General features: G+C 42.2%; 1 protein-coding gene across 1 annotated transcript; it reads left to right on the top strand.

Moving 5' to 3' along the window:
• Window positions 1–4328: 4328 nt before the first annotated feature.
• LOC110888110 (eukaryotic translation initiation factor 5B-like) lies at window positions 4329–6211 on the top strand. Its single transcript, XM_022135649.1, has 3 exons — window positions 4329–4734; window positions 5235–5900; window positions 5997–6211. Exons 1-3 carry the CDS (start codon window positions 4329–4331, stop codon window positions 6209–6211), a joined length of 1287 nt encoding a protein of 428 aa, XP_021991341.1.
• Window positions 6212–15684: the final 9473 nt, after the last annotated feature.

Below are 15684 nucleotides of genomic sequence, written 5' to 3'. Positions count from 1 at the left end.
CTGGACATCAAATCTGCCTTCCTTTACGGAAAAATCAAAGAAGAGGTGTATGTGGGACAACCACTGGGGTTCACAGATCCACTGCACAAAAAAAGGTCTATCTGCTGGACAAAGCACTTTATGGACTACACCAGGCCCCGAGAGCCTGGTACGAGATGCTTTCCCAATATTTGTTGGCCAACGGGTTCACAAGAGGGACAGTTGATAGTACTTTATTCACAAAGAAGTGGCAGGACATTTGTTGATCGTGCAGATTTATGTTGACGATATCATTTTCGGTTCCACCAACGACGATCGTGCAGATGAAGTTCTTCCTCGGGCTGCAGGTGGAGCAGATGCCCGACGGAATCTTCATTCACCAAATAAAATACGTGAAGGACGTGCTTGACAATTTCGACATGACTGATTGCAGTCCTGCAGCAACCCCCCTTGCATAGAACCACGGGATTTGTCCAGACGAAAGTGGAGTGAAAGTGGACGAGACACTGTACCGGTCAATCATTGGATCTCTGATGTATCTCACAGCTTCCCGGCCCCGACATCATGTACCCGACATGTCTCTATGCCAGATATCAGTCGAGCCCGAAGCAGTCACACTTGATGATTGTTAAACGCATCTTACGGTATTTGAAAGGCTGCCCAAGCATCAGCTTGTGGTATCCTCACTCGGGTGACTTTTTCTTATTAGGTTTCGCAGATTCTGACCTTGGAAAGTCCACCACTGCTGGGTGTCAGTTCTTCGGAACTCGACTTGTTACGTGGCAGGGCAAGAAACAAACCGCAGTGGCGGTTTCTACGTGTGAGGCTGAATGCGTTTCAGCCTCCAGCTGTTGTTCGCAGATCCTTTGGATCCAGCAGCAAATGCGCGACTTCGGTTTGCAGTTCTTGGATACGCCGATATATGTAGACAACGAAGCAACTATAAACATCACTAAAAACCCGGTTCACCATTCTAAAACGAAACATATCGAAATCCGTCACCACTTCATCCGTGATTGTCACGAGAAGAAGTTAATCCGGATTGAGCACTTGCACAACGATGATCAGAAAGCTGATTTTTATACAAAACCCTTTGACAAAAAGAGATTTTACTATATTTTAAAATTAAACGGGATGAAAAATCTGCGATCTGGGAGGGTAGTAGAATGTGAAGCCGAGGAGGGCGGCGATCAGATGTGAACCATGTCGTGTTGTCAACTTTGTTTGTACAGTTTGTTTTCTGCTTTTCGATAAAAACAAAAACACAAAAATATGTTTTTCTTTTTAGGGGGAGAAATTCGCAGAAAAATACAAAAACATGATAAAATTCAAAAATCCAAAAACATTAGAAAACTTAAAAAAAAAAAGAGTTTGTGTAGAATAGGGGTAATGATAGTACATCAGCTTGACGGACACAGTACGCTAAAGAAATGTAACGTTTAAAATGAAATTAAGCAGTCTCGCTAAAGATATGCCGATAGGTTTTTACAAAATCAGTAGATCAGTTTGGGATATAAACCTAAAATTTACTTGCTTTTACGTGGGGAACACCTCCAGGATATATGGGCAACCCCCGAAATCTCGTTTGAAAGGTCCCTTAGTCTGAGATACTAGGTCTTTATTCTTAGTGATATCTGGGGTATTATCCCGAGACTTCTGCTGTATGGAAATACTGACCTAGTCCCCAGATAATGCTTTACGCAATGCTTTACTTGTAAAGCCTCCCCTCAGCATAAAAAATGATTAAAGATTGCAAAATGTCAAAACATGTGCTGTTGTAAAAAAGTTTCTCTAAAGGGAACCCACCGTAAAGTCGAAGCCGTCATCTCTCTGCGTATACGGAAGTATCGACCTGAGCTCTCACGGCCCTCGCAATTCACCCCATTACAGATATCATCTACGTATACTCACCTGTAAGACTGAATATTGGGATCTGGATACGGGAGTATATACTGAGGTGGGACACATGTAGAGGTTTAAGTCCTAAAACATTAATTCTGTATCCCGAATAGATTGAAAGTTCTGTGAAAATTTAAGAGGACCAGTATATCGGCAATCTACGCGAATTGTTTAAGGATTGATATGAAATAATAGCTTAACGGTGCTTGTGTCTAGTCGGCAGCTGATATGATCCCCTAACACGCTCATAAAAAGATTGTGTGTACAGATTTCAGTTTATCTTGATAAAAATCCAAAAAGATTTTAAATTTTTCATCTTATTTTCGACAACCGACGTTGGGAATCAGACGATCAAAGCTTTGTGCAGATCATGTCTGTTTGATGAGGGTTGGGTAAGCAGGAGATGCTAAACTATGATTGGTACATGTTTGACGTTTGAAAAGTGTTTTCTGAAAGTTCAATAATTTGAATTGTTTTCTGAATTAAAAAATTAGCGTACTTCATAATCTGGTCAACCAAGGTCATTCATTTGGACTTGGTAGGTTGAACAGTTGACCAAGGTCATTAACTTGGACTTGGTTAACTGGGTGTGTCGGTGAACAATCAGAAAAATTAAAAAATTCAAAAAGTTTAAAAATTACATTCTGATTTCGCTCTAAAACACAAGTTTCACAATAACTAGCTGATTTCGCTCCTAGCTGCTTTGAAAGTTGATTCCGATTGTAGCTTCTAGTTGATTTCGCTCGAGAGACATATTGGGCCATTTCGAGCGGAATCAGACCGACTATAAAAGGTCTCTTGATTCCGGTCCTACACCACTTTCCTGATTCCGCCCCAACTGTTCTCTCTCCGGCGACTTTGAGCGAAACCCCCAATTCATTGTTTTCCTACCGAATTGCTGCCCAAATTCTTGTAGATTTGTTGTTATTAGTTGGCTTGCTCAACTATTAACATGGGCAAGGTAGTTTTGCCGTCCGATTTGACCAATATCATGCTTTATTTGAACTGTCGGCGATGTTATGTGTATAAACGTAGTTTTAGGGTTCTTAACTGTTAAATCTAAACAATAAATCATATTATTGTAGTCGGTTTAGTGTGTAGATTATAAGTTTGTGTGTTAATTGTTCCAGATCTAAGTATTTTGAATGATTGTCGATGAGCTGATAGTAAAATCTTAGATCTAGTGCTTATTTGAGGTAAACAATAAAATCAAAACATAACCCTTTGATCGGAATTCTCAGTTTAACAAGTTAACCATGTTAATTTCATGATCTGATGAGGGTTGAGAGGTTTAATTGTGATTCCGCTTGTAATTAACATTGAGTGTTGATTCCGCCCCAAAGTGAGTGTGAGGTGATTTCACTCCTATGGTTTCAGTCTAATTCCGCTCCTAAGTGTGTCAATGTGATGATGTGTTAATTTCGCTCCAAAGTGGATTATCTGTTTCCGCTTCTAAGTTACAAACAGATTCCGCTCCTAGGTGTATTTTTTGATTCCGCTCCTACATCAGTTTAACCTAATTTCGCTTCTATGTGTTTGTCATGTTGATTTCGCTTGTAGGTGCATAATGTTGAGATTTTTTCTAAGTCTTTGATTCATGACTATGTTTTGATGTGCAGGGTTCAAACGTGATATCTGATCCACTTCACAACAGTTGTTGTGACTTAGATATGAAGAAAAATACAGAATTGGCTAAGTTCAGCAGTATTTTGGAGTTCATGGGTCGTATACCAATTCAAAAGGCTTTGAGTGATCAACGTCCATTGTACAAGTCACATATTAAACGATTCTGGAAGCATCCAAAGTATGATGAAGCACACAAAGCAATTCATTCGATTGTGAAGGTGCATAATGAAAAGAAGGAAATTGTGATTACTGAGGCGCTTGTTCGTGAGGTTGTGAATTTTCCGGACGATGCAGATTCGCCAACAAAGTTTCCAGAACGGATGGTAAAGGGTTGTATGCTCAGGATGGGATACCAGGGTGCTCTAACTGTTGGAAATTATTTGAAGTCTAAATTCCAGAAACCTTACAAGTTTATTGTTCATTGTGTATTAATGTCACTTAGTCATACCAAAGGAGGGTACGATGCCATGCGTGACTACCAGATGAACATGGTCACTGCATTGGTGTTGAACAAGAAATATAATTTCTCGCACATTGTCTTTCATTTTATGGCAGAGAATATTACTACAAAGAGTCAAACTTGGACTTATCCAAGATTTGTGCAGATGCTGATCGATCATGCATATCCAGAGATTGAACGCGATTTAAAGAATGATTTGTTAGTGCGGTTACACATGAGCAACGATTCTCTCAAGCAGCTTGCGAGATATCACCCAAACCATCCATAACCAAAGACAAGTGCTGAATTCTTCGGATATATCAAAGACGTGAACTACGTTGATCCTGATCCAGTTAATCACCAAAACTGGAGAAATGAAGTAGAGATGAAGGAAGCAGCCTATGCTGATGAGCTAAAAGCTCTTGTAGAGTTCAAAACCACCCGAAATGACTGGTTTGTCAAAGAAACAAGGAGGAGAGGCAGAAAGACCACCCCTAAAGTACAAGAGGGTGAGGGGTCTTCGTCACAACCAAAGAAAAAGCAAAAGAAAGTGGCAAAGACATTGCTTGTTGATGAGCCTGAAGTTGAAGAACCGGCTGTGAATGTTGAGGAAAATCCATATGCTGGTATTGAAGAAGTGATATTAGATCTTGGTGATTTAGAGGTAGAGCAAGCAGCTAGCAAAGAAGCTCAGAAAGAGAAAGTTATTGATGATATCAAAGGTGATGATGTTGATAAAGACACTACAAGTTCCTCGAGTTCTTCGGAAGATGAAGTAGATGAAGCTGAACGTTAAGAAGAATTCAGGAAGCGACAGAGAAAGAGAAATTGTTGAGAAAAAGGAAGAGGCAAGAAAAAGAAGATGCTCCATATGTGCCATCTCCACAACACGTTTCTGGTTCTCAAACACCTCCTTCGGGTGGGAGAAAGAAAGCAGGGGCAAGAAAAAGAATAGTGTCACCAAAGATAAAGAAAGCCACTCTAAAGATCTCAAGACCAAAGATTGTTCTAAAGAAGAAACCGGATAAAGAATCAAGCAAACCACCAACACCACCACCTGAACCTACACCACACCAATCACCAATTCAATCACCTCCACGATAACCAACACCCCAAAGACAGCCTTCACCACCAAAACAACCAACACCACCCAGACAACCATCACCACTACATCTTTCACCACTACATCTCACACCATCACAACAACAAACCTTATTCACATCTCAAGAAATCTTTAAAACACCACCACTCACTCAAATTCAACTAACTCCTGGTTCTTCTGGGCATAAAGGTCTTCATATACCTCCTGATACTCTTGAAGATATTGGAGATTTTGGCTTTGCAAATGATGAACAAGTTAAGAAGCTAGAAAAGAAGATGGATGGCGTGTTGAATGAAAACAAAGTGTTAGCAGCTGAGAGCAAGAAAGTAGCCGATCGGGAAAAGATTCTAGAAATGCGTGTAAAGAAGCTAGAATCTGAAAACAAGTCTTTGTTAAAGAAGATTGATACGGATCAGACTGAGATTGATTTCTTGAAGGTGCGAGTGTCTGATCTTGAAGAAGAAAAGGCTCGCAGAGATGAGCAGAATAAGTATTTCGAAATGAAAAACAAAGAGCTTGAGGCTGCGAAGGCTTTGAAAGAGCACAAGTTTTATATGTTGAACAAAGTTGTTGAAAGTATGCTCGAAACGTCAATTGAACAAAGATTCGAAGAGATACAAGTTGAAGAGCTTAGGGCTAAATGCCAAGCTGAGATTGATGAACAGATGAAAGATAAGGGAAAGGGTACGGAAGGCAGCGTGGAAGTAGTTGAAAGATCAATTGTTCCATTTCTTGTTATTGAGAATCCTGTACCGTTATCCTCTGTATCTGGCGTCTTTGAAGAGAATGTATCTTTAGAGAATCTTGCTGGTGATGATAATGAAGAAGATGAAGAAGAGGATGTTGAGGAAGAAGGTGATGATGAGGATGATGATAATGAGGATGATGAAGATGAGGATGATGATGATGAGGATGACGAGGAAGATGACGATGATGAAAAAGTATTTTCAGCTAGCAGTCATGGTTCTGATAATGACGATGACGATGCTCAAGGTGGTATGGGAAGTAAAGTAACTGAAGCTTCTAATGAAAGAACTGTTGATGGTTTTCTGAATGATTCTGTGAATGAAGAGCTAGGGGGAGCTGAAGGAAAGGGGGAGTCTAGTGATGCTCAAAATGTTGAACATGTTGAAAAGTTAGTTTTGAGATTGGAAACTAATAGGTAAGAAGGTGAACACTTTCATACGTATTCATTAGAGGAGATTAAAGAAATGACACGTATGGTGGATCCGGACTTCAAATTTGATTTTGAGGAAGAATTGAATGCATTCGACATCAACCACCAACCAGAATACGAGTATAAGTATGTAGAGGATGCTGATATGTACGACAGGGTTGAGGTTAAGGATTGCACAGATGATGAGAATGTAAGTGAAGATATTTCTCGATATCCTACTCTGATGGAGTTCTTTACAGAAGAGAATAGAGATGAGTTAAGAAGGAAAGTCGCTGAGATCTTAAAAGACAAAAATTTCGATGGTACTCCTAAGGATATATGTCACACCCCCAAAATCCACCTGCGGAGTATCACCGCTTGGGAGCGTGACTGACCAGGATCAAGCCACCAATCATATTGAACATGTAATTAATAAGTAAAAGTAAATGCCATTCAATCACCAATATGAAAGGTGTTCCAAAACATAAGTATGTTATCACTGTTTAGCGGAAGCGTATAAATAAAACCCAACATAAATAAGTATGTAATGCCATAAAGTGTTTAACAAACAATCACGATCCAAGCCCACAACGACCAGCTCCTCCCTGTGCAAGCTCCATGTATCTAACGACCTGTAAGGCATGTAACAGAGGATCAACAACTAGTTGAGCGAGTTCACAGAAAGTAAATGCGTAATAGTAAGTTCGTTTGTAACATGTGGCTCTACTGGGGCGATAGTACGTTCTATTGGTGGGGGCTTCCCATGTTGTATAACCACTAGACTATTCGTAACCATAAGTGTTCTACATATCCCGAGAACAGTAATACGTACAAGTTTACGTAGGTTTTACGTAAGTATCCTTCACAACCGAGGATAGGGGTACGCGGGGGTTTACGTAGGTTTTACGTAAGTGCCTGACACAACCGAGGCAGTAGTGAGTATAAGTTCATGTAGGTTTTACGTGAGTGTCCTTCGCAACCTGAGGACAGTGATTAGTACAAGTATACGTAGGTTTTACGTATGTGTCCTGCACAACCGAGGACGATGGTATGGTAGTCTAGTAACAGTGTATGTACGAATCTATCCAATCTCATTCCTTCAATCCCATTCCCAAGCCCTGGGAATCCCATGCCTTAGTAAGAGTGTGAACTCACCTTGGTTTGCTCGGTATGTTATTGCTTCTAGGGTTACTTAGTGTTTAAGTCCGTTACTCATGACCTAAGGTATATTGCACATAAATCCAAGATAAGTGTTGACGTTCAATTAGGGTTTACAGGTTCTTGATGTTCAAACAGTAACTTACAGAATCATATCACACAGTAGCATGCAGTTATTATATCATACAGTATACAGGATTTGGGATTTAGCATCATAGTAAACTCAGATAATAATAGCATCAACACAGGTCATACTAAGCATCATTGCAAAGAAATTCGGACTATTAGCATGCATAAAGGTTGGACTAGCATATTAAACAAACCCGGATCATGTTTAAGATTCAAAGGTCGGACTATATGATATGTATAGAACTCGGACATAGGTGCATATGTTATTAAAGTTCAGACAACATCACATATATATAAAACTCGGACTCCCTTGTATTATCCATACAAAACTCGGACAAACAAAAGGGGGCTTCCCTACTTAAAGTTCGGACAGGGGGGGGGGTGATGCCTTAAAAACTCGGACACACCATACTAATCAAAGGTCGGACCCCTTTGATTAAAGAAAAGTCGGACAAGGCACTATGTGACAACTCGAAATTTCAAGGTTAGTACTCTTGGTGTTGTGACTTCCCCATTCTTGTTTTAATATATTTATTTGACCCGTAACCCTGTCTAGTGTGCTAATATAACTGGTAGTTGTTCATTGTGTGTACGATTATTCGAGCCTAGGCCCAAATATTTATACGAATTGTGATGGAGTATCGGCCCAAATCATTGTTTGTCACTAATTGTTTAATGAATACTTGTGTGGTTTGGTAAAAGTGATCGGCCCACATCGCTAATTGTTTAACAAACATCACCGGCCCATTTGCTAGACCTTGGCTTTAAGATGCAATTGTACGTGCTCACTCTTTTATCTCATAAGTGCAACACAACAAACCCTACCTATCTATCGAGTGGCGGCAGTAGCAAAACCCCAGTAGAAATCATCATCATCATCACCGGTTAGTATAACCCTTGTTTGTTTAATTATTGGTTGATGATTCTGTGTGAACGCATATTGTTATGTAGAAATAATACCGTGCCATGTAATAATAAATTGCAAACCGACATTAGTAATGTTATAAAAAAAAAGGAATTGCTGATGATGATACTTGGATTTAATGTGTGTATGGAAACATGAAACATGTGGTAGGTTGGTAGTGGTGTAACCAAAGGTGGGATATTATGATTTTATGTGATATGCTAATGGTCTTACATGAGGTGGTATCGGTCCAATACAATTAAAAGGATGTGGCCATGTGGGTGTGTCATAGTCCTCACCTACTCAATTCATGTGCACCCTTTAGGGATGTTGTCAGAATAGGATAGTCAAAAGATGCTGTACATAGCCTACTAGTGGGAAAGAATTATGATGTTTGTCTTATGTGGTTTAATTGAAATGGAAGGACTTGTACTGTGGCATCCAGAATTGCACATGGGCAGCCGGCCCCACACTCTTTTGATGCCTCTTTCTCATACATGTACATGCATACTATTAGGAAATATTATCATGTGATTGCACACTTGCATATGAGGCACACGAATCCTGGAATTGACATACACCTAGGCGATACACGATAAATGGGCCGCTCATCTCTGCTGGACCTCGGGTAAAACCTGGGCCGCATACACTTGAGCTGCACGTTCCCATGTGGATCGCTCAGACTTCCAGGGCCGGCATACTATTAGGCTCGCACTCTAGCTTTAGGCTGATTGTATTTAGTTGTATATTGCGTGTTTGTCACACACTCTGATGCATGATGGTTGTTTAGTAAGTAAGCTATTACATACTATGAACTTGTATATTGGCTTGAAAATGAACCAAACTCCTTGTTCTGTGCCATTGTGAGTAACATGAGCCTGTAATATTAATAGGCTATCATATACATATGAGTGGTGGTTTATGTGTAATTAGATTACAAGACTCGTTGTTAATTATTGATCACTGTTATGATCATGGGATGCATGAATTTGGGACTTTTGATTGGGGCCGAACAATTTAACAAGAAGGCATATATGGGTTGGAATGATAATTGTTTATATGGATATCATGCAAACCGTGTTGGGTCGAGGACCTCTTTTGGGCCGCACCATGATACCAGGTCACATATACATGTTAAGTTAACTATGTGGGCTAGTAACTTTGGGCCGGGCAAGGCTGCCAAAGCCGTGATTTCGCCTAGTATGCTTGATGTGCGATGCATGTTCAGCCATACTACTAAATTATGATATATGTACACTTTATTTGAGTCATACATGTTTAATAGCCGAATTGAAACGTGAACGAGCAGGTTATATAAATATTATGCGTACAATATGCTCGAGTCATTACAAGTTAAACATTTGGTTGGTGTCGCAGATACATGAACAAATTGTTGTGAAATGAATTAATTAATTGTGAATGATCTAAATGTTTACAATTTGTTTACAATTTGTTTTAAATAAGTGAATGTTTGTGCATGAGTCTAAATTGGTATTGGTAACTATGATAGGGTCGATTTGAGCAATTGAAAACATAGCTAGTCTTACCGAGCAATTCAAAGGTGAGTTCACTACATTCGAGCATGCGTCCCAGTGGTTGGGGACAGTCAGTGGGTATTCCATGGGGGAATAAGTCTTTGGGTAAAAACGGGTATATTGGTTAATATTCTCACCTATCATCTTTTGTAAGTCCCTCATCGGGTATTAGTTAGTAGCGCTACTTAGGTTTGGCACCCTCACCCCGTGCCTGTAGAGGACGGAGGTGAACTAATGACCCAGTCTGGCCCAGTACTAGATAGGAGTACGTGGGAAGGGCAGTCCGTGAGCCGTCCGTGTTTGGAAATGAGATATTAACAATATTACTTGCATTGGGTATTAAACTGTTTTACATACACCGGGTAACAAACGTTTTCTAAAACTGTGAACTCGCCAGCTTTGTCTGATACGTGTGTTACATGCTCGCAGGTCCTTAGGTACTTTGAAAGCAGGAACTTGCTGGCTGGAGGGCACGAGTGGTCATGGTTGCTCGAGGGATATATTATCAGACTTTTATTTACTATGTTTGTTTGGATAACGTTTATATTACGCTACATTAACGCTTCCGCTAAACGTATGGTTTTGAATAACGTATGTTGGGATTTTAGTATCTTTAAGTAACGAAGTTTTATTTCAAACTTGTGATTCAATGTAATTGGTGGCTCATTGCTAGTCGTCACACGCCTAACAGGGACACTCCCTAGGTGGTAATTTTGGGGGTGTGACAGTTTGGTATCAGAGCCACTGGTTATAGTGAATTGGTTTTAAAAATGTTTTATAAAACCAGACTATAACTGAACTGATACGACATACCGATACGACATGGACCATGACACTCAGCTCCAGGCAGCAAGGTTCGTCTCTTGTTTACTATTGTAGGGCATAGTTAGTATATACTCATGATTGGTATCACACTCGAACGCACATATGATGTTACGATATGAATTGCTATGCTACCTGTCTATACTACGTGTTTTAAGAGTAGGACTCTACTTGTGTTTGCATGCGCTATGTTGTGATATCGACGGTCGTACTGTATGAATTAGGGGAAACCTTCTAACATGAGTAGGGAGGAACTGAGATAAGCATGCAAATCAGGTTATTATTATGGGTGCACACATAATAACAACGTGAGGTGCATGTGAGTCCCAGTAAATCTCGACTAGTGTGAAAAAGGAATCCCGCGTTGTTAGTCAATGTTGTATTAGAACCTCGAAAACTGTGAATGCTATAGCAATACTTGACACTCGCCTGCAATGGTCTGTTAATTTGTTACCTCTTTCCATACTTATAGAATCATGAACGGTCGTGGTGGAGGTCGTCGTGGTGGACGCGGTGGACGTGGTGGAGGCCGTGGTGACGGACAAGGCGAAATTCATATGACTCAAGCTGAGCTAGAGGCATTACTCAATGCCCAGGTGGCTGCAGCTTTGGCAGCTTACCAGGCTGGTATGACATGTACCAGACATTCTTCCCTTTGAATCGTGAACTTGAGTCTTACTTGTTGGTTTATTTTCTTTCGTTAATAGGTCAGCCGGCGCCACAAAACCAGCCTCACCCACCGGTCTGCACTTTTAAAACTTTCATGGATTGCAAGCCACAGACCTTCAGTGGCACTGAAGGGGCTGTAGGACTTATACGCTGGTTCGAAAAGGCGGAATCAGTGTTTGCGATATGTAACTGCCCAGTTGGGGATAGGGTAAAGTTTGCTGCAGGCACGCTTCAGGATGGTGCCTTGACCTGGTGGAATGCCCAGGTCCAACTGCTAGGTATTGAGGCGGCGAACGCCACTACGTGGGATGACTTCAAGGAACTGATGAGAGAGGAATACTGTCCTCGAGATGAAATAGCGAAGTTAGAGAATGAGTACTATCATCTGACAATGGTGGGATCTGAAATCGAGGCGTATGTGAAGCGGTCGTATGAGTTAGCTGATTTGTGTCCGAACTTGTCCCGACCCATGCCTCGAAGAATCGAGTTGTTTATTAAGGGGTTACCTCCACGGGTGAAGGGTTTAGTTACAGCAGCGAACGTCAATAACCTAACCCAGATTGTTAGATTGGCACATAAAATCGTTGACCAGGAGGTGGAGAGCGACTCATTGCCACCTCGTATTTCTAGCACTACCACAGCTGCCACTACTTCCACTGTATCTGCTGCAGATGGCAAACGTAAGTGGAACGATACGGACAAGGGGTCCAACTCTACACAGCCTCAGAAGAAGACGGATACTGGCAGCACCCGCAGTTTCAGCCAGACAGCATCAGTAAATCAGAACTCGAGTAACAGATCAGGGCAGGGATCATATGCGGGGAAGCTACCCTTGTGCAGCAAGTGTGATCTTCATCACAAGGGGCAGTGTACTCGAGTTTGTTATCGGTGTAATCGACCGGGGCACAAGGCCAGGGATTGTAGGACCACACTTCCAGCTCAGCAGCAGCCAGTGCAGCAGGCGGGTAGGCAACGGCCTCAGCAAACTCAGGGTAATCAGAAAGGGTGTTATCAGTGTGGGGCCGAGGGGCACTTCAAGCGAGACTGCCCTCAGCTGAGACAGAACACAGGGGGTGGTAACGGGAATAACAATGCAGGGAACAACGGGGGTAATGTTGCGCGTGGGCGCGGGTTTGTGCTGGGAGCTGGGGAAGCGCGGAACGACGGCAACGTGGTTACTGGTACGTTTTCAGTAAACGGTGTTATTGCTTCTATTTTATTTGATTCTGGTGCCGACTGGAGTTACGTGTCTTTAGAGTTTAGCTCTCAATTAGGGTTAAGTCCTACACCTCTTGTAATGAAACACATAGTAGAAATCGCAAACGGTAAAACAATCGAAGCTACACATGTTCTGTTTGGGTGTAAAATCGATCTTCTGGGTCAAGTCTTCGACATTGACTTGATTCCTATTACTCTTGGAAGCTTCGACGTGATTGTTGGTATGGACTGGTTGTCCAAGTATCAAGCGGAGATTCTCTGTAAGGAGAAGATCATACGTGTTCCCCTTCCCAGTGGGGAATTTCTATCAGTTCAGGGTCATCGCAGCGGGACCCCAGTCAGTATTGTTTCGGCAATGAAGGCCCAGAAGTATTTGCGTAAGGGCTATCCTGCTATATTAGCTCTTGTTACCGATTCATCGTCTGATGAAAGGAAGATCGAGGATCTTCCAGTTGTTCGGGAATATCCTGATGTATTTCCTGAGGAACTCCCTGGGTTACCTCCACATCGTCAGGTGGAATTCCAGATTGATCTCGCCCCAGCGGCAGCCCCAGTTGCTCGTGCTCCTTATCGTCTAGCGCCAGGAGAACTGCAGGAACAATCAAACCAACTCCAAGAGCTGTTGGATAGGGGTTTCATCCGACCTAGCTCTTCCCCCTGGGGAGCCCCAGTCTTATTTGTGAAAAAGAAGGACGGGTCCTTACGAATGTGTATAGATTATCGCGAGCTCAACAAGATGACGATCAAAAACCGATATCCTCTGCCTCGTATTGACGACCTGTTTGATCAGTTACAAGGGTCGAGCTTTTACTCTAAGATCGACTTAAGGTCTGGTTATCATCAAGTGCGAGTCAGAGAGGAAGACGTTCCCAAAACCGCGTTTCGGACGCGATACGGTCACTATGAGTTCTTGGTTATGCCATTCGGGTTAACCAACGCACCAGCAGTCTTCATGGACCTCATGAACCGCGTGTGCAAGCCATACCTTGATGACTTCGTTATCGTTTTTATTGACGATATTCTAATTTACTCCAAGAACAAGGAGGATCATGAGCGGCACCTACGCCTTATTCTAGAACTCCTGAGGAGGGAGCAGTTGTACGCAAAGTTTTCTAAGTGCGATTTTTGGATACGGGAGGTACATTTTCTGGGGCATATAGTCAATGAGGTAGGCATTCATGTGGATCCTGCCAAGATTGACGCCATTAGAAATTGGGCGGCACCAAAGAACCCTTCGGAGGTGCGGCAATTTCTCGGCCTAGTAGGGTATTATCGTCGTTTCATTCAGAATTTCTCAAAGATTGCACAGCCACTAACCTCGTTAACACAGAAGAAAGTAGTTTACTCTTGGGGGACGAAACAGGAGGAGGCTTTCCAGTTTTTGAAACAAAGGTTATGCAGCGCACCCATCTTATCTCTACCGGATGGTACTGAGGATTTTGTAGTTTATTGTGATGCTTCGATTCAGGGTCTCGGTTGCGTGTTGATGCAACGCGAGAAGGTGATAGCCTACGCCTCTCGACAATTGAAAGTTCACGAGAAAAACTATACGACACACGACTTGGAGTTAGGAGCAGTGGTGTTTGCCCTGAAAATTTGGAGACACTATCTTTATGGCACGAAATGCACCATCTATACCGACCACAAGAGCCTTCAGCACATTTTTGACCAAAAAGAATTGAATATGCGACAGCGTCGCTGGGTAGAGTTGTTCAACGATTACGAGTGTGCCATCAAATACCACCCAGGTAAAGCTAACGTGGTAGCTGATGCACTCATCCGCAAAGAGACAAAACCTAAACGTGTTCGCGCACTACAACTCACTATTCATTCCAACCTTCCTGATAAAATTCGTACGGCTCAGACTGAGGCATTGAAGGAAGAGAACATCGAAGCTGAGGGTTTACGCGGTATGGAAAAGCAGCTTGAACAAAAATCTGATGGTATTTACTACATCATGGAAAGAGTATGGGTTCCTCTGTTTGGTGATCTTAGAGAACTTGTGATGGATGAAGCACACAAGTCACGATATTCTATTCACCCGGGATCGGACAAGATGTATCACGATCTTAAGGTTATGTATTGGTGGCCGAATATGAAAGCCCTCATAGCCGCATATGTGAGTAAATGCTTAACTTGTGCTAGAGTTAAAGCGGAACACCAGAAGCCTTCGGGTCTACTACAGCAGCCAGAAATACCTAAGTGGAAGTGGGAACAGATCGCTATGGACTTCGTTACTGGATTACCAAGAACTCAGGCTGGAAACGACACTATATGGGTGATTGTTGATCGACTCACGAAATCGGCACATTTTCTAGCAATCAAGGAAACAGATAAGTTTTCGCAGCTTGCAGCAGTATATCTTAAGGAGGTAGTTGCTCGGCACGGAGTGCCAACTTCCATCATCTCAGATCGAGATCCGCGCTTTACTTCTGAATTATGGCAGTCTATGCACAAATTGTTCGGTTCGAAACTTGATATGAGCACCGCTTACCACCCACAGACGGATGGTCAGAGTGAGCGCACTATTCAGACACTTGAAGACATGCTGCGGGCATGTGTGATCGATTTTGGGAAGGGATGGGAAAGACACTTGCCGTTAATAGAGTTCTCCTACAACAACAGCTACCACACAAGTATTCAGGCAGCTCCGTTCGAAGCATTGTATGGGCGGAAATGTCGTTCTCCTCTCTGTTGGGCAGAAGTAGGTGACAGTCAACTCACAGGTCCTGAACTCATTTTGGAAACTTCACAAAATATAGCTCGGATAAGGGATCGTATGGCAGCAGCGCGTGATCGTCAAAAAAGTTATGCTAACAAGCGCAGAAAGCCTTTAGAGTTCGAAGTTAATGATCGGGTTATGTTGAAAGTTTCACCGTGGAAGGGTGTTGTACGTTTTGGGAAGCGTGGCAAGCTTAATCCACGTTACATCGGGCCATTCAAAATTATTGAGCGGATCGGTACAGTCGCTTACAGACTCGAGTTACCTGCGGAATTGGGTAATGTTCACAACGTCTTTCACGTTTCGCAACTAAAGAAGTGTCTGGT

This window comes from Helianthus annuus, chromosome 11 (genome assembly GCF_002127325.2).
Source record: "Helianthus annuus cultivar XRQ/B chromosome 11, HanXRQr2.0-SUNRISE, whole genome shotgun sequence".
NCBI classification, from domain to species: Eukaryota; Viridiplantae; Streptophyta; class Magnoliopsida; order Asterales; family Asteraceae; genus Helianthus; species Helianthus annuus.
Note: the sequence above shows the minus strand (reverse complement) of the source record. Positions and strands in the feature narration are given on the sequence as shown.